Genomic DNA, 7147 nt, shown 5'->3' on the forward strand with positions numbered 1-7147 from the left:
CCATTTCCTACACGTATATACTGTATGTCATGTAACTGTATATAGTGTCACTATATATAAGGTCATTGCATATTACTGTTGAGGGGGCTCTGACAATGAAATCCTTTAGTCCTCCTCCTGGGTTGGGTTCTACTGAATTACAGGCCCCAAAGCAAATGCTGCTTCCCTTGCTTCACCTATAGCTACACCCCTGCCCTGCAGCATTTTAGGAATAATTATTACAGTATACAGGTAACAACAAAGATTATGTTTTTAAAAAATGTAAAGTAGAAATGATGAAATGCACAAAGAAGTAGCAAGAATAATTGCAGTTTATTGCAGAGTACATAACATAAGACATTGTAGAAGTATTAAACAAAGTTAAGCGATAGGTAACTTGTGCTTTTTGGTTTATAGAAGGACAAAAAGTAACTGAGAAGTGAATATGAATGGTCATTTTTTCTGCTGATTGTGTTTGCAAATGAAGTACAGTGTGGTTCACAAAAGTTGTGGATGAACAGTAGCCTAAATTCTGGGATTTGATGCTGTACAGAACTAAAATAGATCAAGTGAGGTTTATAAAGTCATACCTTGGACAAAAACTGAGCCAAGATATTTAAACTCTACTGGGTAAAACACTCTAATAATGCACAATGGATTCAATTTTTTATGGCCATAGGACAATTTAGTAATTGGGATATATTTTTTGAGGCAGTATTAATACCTCTGGGAACTTGTGGAGGTTTTTGAAACAATTTTTACACTTGAGCCGCTGCCACCTCTGGAGCCAAAATTTCAAATTTTTCCACTGCTGGAAATGAAACTTCCTCCACTGATACCTCCACCATATCCGCTTCTATTGCCTGAGCCAAATCCACCTCCAAAGCTATAGCCTTGACCAACTCCAATGCCATAGCCTTGACCACCTCCACTGCTACCTCCATAAGATGAACTTACAACGGCTGTCAAAAAATAAATTGTATAGTTAGGCATGATTATTCTGTATAGAAAACAGATGTGTATCTGTGTGTGAATTGGATAAATAGACTTACAGATATTTACAGGTCCTACACCTTCTCCAGTCAACCTGTAAAATATTAAAAAAATTTCATTGGAAATGTGTTTGTTCAGTCACCAGCTATCAATTTAGCATAGTATCCATAATACATCTTGGGTGCACTCTAAATAAAGATATAATAGAACTTTTGAACATTTCGGCTCAAACCACTGTACATGGGTTTATGGCCTGCTCTGTCAATCTAAATCTATTTCTTATCTCCAAAAATCTGATTTTCGCTACAACTTTAGCACCCAAGAATTCAACATAGTAATATTCATTTCTTTAGGTTCAAGATTTGCATGAACTAGAATGGTTTGTATTTTGGGGTATCAGTAAAGGGTTTAAAGGAAACTTTCTCATTCCAATAGATCTTTGGTCTTCAACTAGTGCTAGTGCAGCTACAGTTGAAATAATGGATTTGACACCCAAATAGAGAAATATTTTAATAAAATAAAAAATAAAAATCTATTGAAAATAGTATTTTAATGGTTCATTCATTGCTACTTCGAATAAATGGGACTGACAAATAACACCTATTAGAGTGAAAGTTAATAATATACTACATTATATAAATATTTGCCCATGATTTTCATTGCAGCTACCTGCTCTCCTCTTCTTCCAGTAGTTTCCTGTAAGTGGCAATCTCAATATCTAGAGACAGTTTGACATTCAACAGCTTCTGGTAGTCACGCAGTTGGCGAGCCATGTCCTGCTTGGCCTTCTGTAAAGCATCCTCCAGCTCGGCAAACTTTTGTTTGGCATCCTTCAATGCAAGATCTCCCCGTTCCTCAGCTTCATTAATTGCCTTCTGCAGCTCGGCAACCTATTAATATTTTAGGTCAGAATTTATATGAAAGCAATATTTTCTAATAAAAGATAGATGGCTTCTGCCAAAATCACTGTGCTCCTTTCATCTTTTTAAGGTTTGAGATAAATCAGTTCTAGGATTCTGGGGCAAAAAATATGTGTATGCCAATGTTATAGGCACACTGTTAAATTCCTTAATCCAAACTTCTTGGCAGAAGTTAAAAATCTGAGACGCTATAATAATTATGTTACAATACAGAATTCATTCTTAGTGCCTATATTTGATCTTTCAAGCTATTTCTCTTACTTGTTTCTTCACGTTGTCTATCTCAGAACGCAGTCTGTTAATCACACGGTTTAGCTCTGCAATTTCAGTTTTTGTGCATCTCAGATCATCACCATGTCTTCCAGCAGACATTTGGAGCTCCTCATACTGCAGAAAAAAATGAATGGGAATGAGTTTATTAGCCAATAAGTCAATAAGACCTTAAAAAAATATTTTTCAGTGGAGTTATACCATAAGGGGATTTCCAGTCTTTTTATATTTTTGAATAATCTAATAAATGTCTGACTCACAGTACTTTAGCATACAAATACCATTTATTACCACCACATTCATACTAACACATTTATTATAAAATAAACATCATATCATTCCATGTATGTCATCGATCATTTATCCATTCCAGCAACAATAAACATAAAAATGCGGAGCTCACGCATATAATTAAAACCGTACTTGGAGTACTCCAATAACATACTAAGGCTTCTAACGGTAATAAAATACCACAGCTGTAAAGATGTATCTATAACTATTAGTCTCCCTAGCAAAGCTAATACTAAGGGTGACTTTTGGTTCCTTCTGTGGGCTATATTATCACCAATATTCAATTTTGGCCGCAATGCTACATTACCAGTTGTTGGAACCCTCCTTGTTCAGCTTGTTATGTTTCTTTTTTGCGCTCGGCTCTGCTAACTTGCCAGCACCCAATCTTCCTCCCTTAGGAGCGTTCTGCTTGTCTGCACACCCCTTCTGCTATGTCTCTCCTCGATGTGTGCGCGGCCAGCACAGCGTCCCATGTGCTATGCCAACGCGATGCAGTCCTACCAGTACAGCTCTCAAAACCAGGAGTAGACACAGCAAGATACCGGGAGTGGACACAGCAAGGTGCCAAAGGTCAATGCAGCAAGTGGTAGCCATGCTAATTAGAACAGTAGATGTAGCAGGGTCCAGCTGGAATGGATTAATGATCAATGACATACATGGAATGATATGATGTTTATTTTATAATAAATGTGTTAGTATGATTGTGGTTGTATTAAATGGTATTTGTAAGCAAAAGTACTATGAGCCAGCCGTTTATTAGATTATTCATTTGTGTGATTACGGCCAGCTGGTAACTGGTAGGCTGAGCTCCAGTAGTTTGCTAGTTGAGCTTCTCTATAGTGTATTAGTTTTTTATAGTCTTGGCCTACCCACAGGATATTCTATCAATAACTCATCATTGGGGGTTCGACCCCCCGCACATCCATCGATCTCCTGTTCTGCAGTAGCTTTGACTCCAGAAATCAGTACCAGAACTATATAGCTACATCAACTATGTAGTGGATGTAGCTGGTTACTGCAGCACTGCTCCGACTGAGGTGAATGGAAGCTGAGTCACAGTAACCAACTCCACCCATTATACAGAATGTATGACGCTGTAGTTCTTCAACTTCTGGTGCCAGAGCTACTTAATAACAGCAGATCGGCAGGGGTGTGGGCGCCATTCAGTCATTGCTAGCCTATCCTGTGGATAGGACATCAATATAAATGGATAAAAAAAAATACTTTAACATTTAAAATTTACAAAAAATTAAAGATATCAAATACAACATTACTATAAGCTATAGATCCATAACTGGTATTAGGATGTCCTCACCTTGGATTGGCACCAAGACTCTGCTTCCTGTCGGCTTCTGTTGGCAATGTCTTCATACTGAGCTTTGACCTCTGCGATGATGCCATCAAGGTCCAAATCTCTGTTATTGTCCATAGACAAAACCACAGATGTGTCTGAGATTTGTGCCTGCATCTGGGCAATTTCCTGAAATCAAGGTGGAAAAGTTGCTACTTTTTGTTATTGTGATGGAGATAAAAACCTTTGAAGAAACACAATAAGAACAGTATCTGTATGGTCCCACTGCTTGCTCAATATATTTGTATTATACCTTACCTTATTTACTATTGGGCTATTCAATATTTTGTCAAATATCTTTTTAACATTCTAATTATTGCCTCATGTTCTGTGTATACATAAAGTTGACTAAATACTATGAAATATACAGAACAGTGAAACTATAATTACCGCTTCATACAGGGCCCTCAAGAAGTTGATCTCATCATTCAGAGAATTCACCCTAGATTCCAGATCTACTTTGATCAAGTAGGCAGCATCCACATCCTAGGTAAACAACAGTCAGACAATCAGTCAGCATCCTACAAAGAAAACTGTGACTCCACTCATTACTGTAGTTAAGGGATTGGGGATTGGTCAGAGATCTTGAGATTATAATCACCTTTTTGAGCACCGCAAATTCGTTCTCTGCTGCTGTTCTCTTGTTAATTTCATCTTCATATCTAAGCAAAGAGAAGTAATTATATGTTTAATCAACCACAAGCACAGTTTATTCATAGCCATTTCCACAATGAGAAATATGCTATGTCATGTCAGTTAGAATAGATCAAGTTTTATAAAAAGCATGTTGCAATATAATAACTAGTCAAGACCTTAAACAATCTTGGAGTGTAATGGCTGTAATTCTCAAGAACAATTCTAGATTTTTCTGATTTAAAAATTAAATATGCTCTTACAAGTAAGTGGCATCTTCACTTACTTTGCCTTGGAATCCTCTACAGCATCTTGATTGTGTCTCAACTCTGCTTCCAAACGAGGCAAATCAAATATTATGTCTAATCGTCTCCGAAGATGACTAATGTAGTTTTCAAAAATGGTATCAAGGCCATTTCTAATTGTTTGGACTCCCTGTTCTTGCAGGAGGCTCCATTTAGTCTCCAAAACCTTGTTCTGTTGCTCTAGAAAACGTACCTGTGGCAACAGAAAGCAATTATATAAAAGAATTGTGCCATAAATCTTCCAGGTCTACAAGGGTATATAAGAAGCATGAAGACTACTTACCTTGTCGATGAAGGATGCAAATCTGTTGTTGAGAGTCTTAATCTGTTCTCTTTCTTCTGTGCGCACTCTATGAATATTTGGGTCAATATCCAAATTGAGAGGAGCTAAAAGGCTTTGATTAGTTGTGACTTCTTGGATTCCTCCAGGTGGGCAAACTAGAAATCCTGGTCCACCTCCAAATCCTTGCCCAGCACCAAATCCAGAACTTATACTGAAGCCTGCTCTACTACCAGATCCAAACCCAGACCCATATCCATAGCGGGACTGAGAGCCCAATGAAATTCTTTTGTTTACTCCTAAGCCACTAAGACTTCTGCTGCCAAAGCCACCAGAGCTTACCCGGCCACCACCACCACTACAAGAGACAGAAAATGCGCTGAAGCCACTTCGGTTTAGCACTAATGGTACTGCAGAAGCAGCGCTGAAGTTTTTTTTAAAAGTTGTTTGGCGAGACATAGCAATAATCCTTTTGGATCTATGATGCTAAGGATGAGAAGAGAAGAAGGCAGAGTGTAAAGCTCGGTGGTGAAACACCCCTTTTTATCTGTCTCAGTATGTGGGTTTGGTCCAGGGAAGTGTATGTATCATCTTGCCTAAATAATTGGTTTGGCATCACCTGCAGCAATCTAAACACTGAGCTCATCTGATTAACACACACGTTTCTATTATATGTAGTGTTAAATCTATTCAATAGCTTGGAGTCTGTGTGAATCCATTCATCGGTTCCAGACAGGTTACTATTATAAATCTGCATTCTACCTAGCAGACGTCCTTTGTAAATCCTAACACACTAGTCTACTGCTTTATACACCTGAAGACCTGGTATCCATATGAAGATAGATAGGTAGATAGATAGCTAAATAGATATGAGATAGATGATAGCTAGATAGATAGCTACATAGATATGAGATAGATAAATAGATAGATAGACAGACAGACGGTCTGCATGAACAATTCAGAATAACTAAACAGTGCAGTACTCAATTTAATTAGGGCACAGCAGTGTCGCAACCATGACACAACCGGCTGCATGGCTGTATCCTTATGTAGACTGATATACATTATGAGACGCTGCATTATACGAACATGATGAGAGCCTGTAGTATATAGACAGACATGATGAGATGCTGCAGTATATAGACAGACATGATGAGACCCTGGAGTATATAGACAGACATGAAGAGACCCTGGAGTATATAGACAGACATGATGAGATGCTGCAGTATATAGACAGACATGATGAGACCCTGGAGTATATAGGCAGACATGATAAGATGCTGCAGTATATAGACAGACATGATGAGACCCTGGAGTATATAGACAGACATGATGAGACGCTGCATTATATAGACAGACATGATCAGACACTGCAGTATATAGACAGACATGATAAGAGGCAGCAGTATATAGACAGACATGGTGAGAGGCTGCAGTATATAGACAGATGTGATGAAATGCTGCAGTATATAGACATACGGCATACATATTCGGACATCCTCAGACATAATCCACAACTTCCTCCTCCGTCAGTCAAAACTCCATCCTCTGTCAGCCCAAACTCCCTCCTACCTCAGACGTAAGCCAAATCTCCCTCCTCCCTCATCCAAAACTCCCTCCTCTGTCAGGCAAAATATAATCAGTCCTCCTCCCTCAGACCAAACTCCCTCCTCCGTCAGGCTAAACTCCCTCCTATCTCAGACGTCAGCCAAAACTCCCTCCCCCTCATCCAAAACTCCCTTGTTCCTCAGACGTCAGTCAAAACTCCCTCCCCCTCATCCAAAACTCCCTTGTTCCTCAGACGTCAGTCAAAAAATACATCCTCCATCAGCCCTCAGCCCAAACTCCATCAGCCGTCAGGTGTCAGCTCTCAGCCATTAGGGGTGAGACCTCAGTTGTCATCCCTCAGCCTAAACTCCAGCAGCCGTCAGGGGTCAGACATCAGGTGTCAGCCCTCAGCCTAAACTTCATCATCTGTCAGGGGTCAGACATCAGGTGTCAGCCCTCAGCGTAAACTTCATCAGCCGTCAGGGGTCAGACATCAGGTGTCATCCCTCAGCCTAAACTACATCAGCTGTCAGGGGTCAGACATCAGCCGTAATAATAAAATATGTTGACAGCAAGC

General features: G+C 39.3%; 1 protein-coding gene across 1 annotated transcript; it reads right to left on the bottom strand.

Annotated features, from left to right (window-relative positions):
• Positions 1-297: 297 nt before the first annotated feature.
• LOC122930463 (keratin, type II cytoskeletal 5-like) lies at positions 298-5481 on the bottom strand. The gene is made up of 9 exons (XM_044283890.1): positions 5026-5481; positions 4724-4935; positions 4406-4466; positions 4195-4290; positions 3769-3933; positions 2154-2279; positions 1642-1862; positions 1032-1066; positions 298-941 (listed from the first exon to the last, which is right to left on the bottom strand). Exons 1-9 carry the CDS (start codon positions 5479-5481, stop codon positions 775-777), a joined length of 1539 nt encoding a protein of 512 aa, XP_044139825.1. The 3' UTR covers positions 298-774.
• Positions 5482-7147: the final 1666 nt, after the last annotated feature.

The sequence above is a fragment of the Bufo gargarizans genome, chromosome 3, assembly GCF_014858855.1.
Source record: "Bufo gargarizans isolate SCDJY-AF-19 chromosome 3, ASM1485885v1, whole genome shotgun sequence".
NCBI lineage: Eukaryota > Metazoa > Chordata > Amphibia > Anura > Bufonidae > Bufo > Bufo gargarizans.

Coding starts and splice junctions, on each gene's coding strand:
- LOC122930463 (XM_044283890.1), bottom strand. CDS start 5,481: ATGTCTCGCCAAACAACTTTTAAAAAAAACTTCAGCGCTGCTTCTGCA. Junction 4,467..4,723: donor GTAGAGGATTCCAAGGCAAA/GTAAGTGAAGAT, acceptor CTCTTTGCTTAG/ATATGAAGATGAAATTAACA. Junction 1,863..2,153: donor TAGACAACGTGAAGAAACAA/GTAAGAGAAATA, acceptor AAATATTAATAG/GTTGCCGAGCTGCAGAAGGC.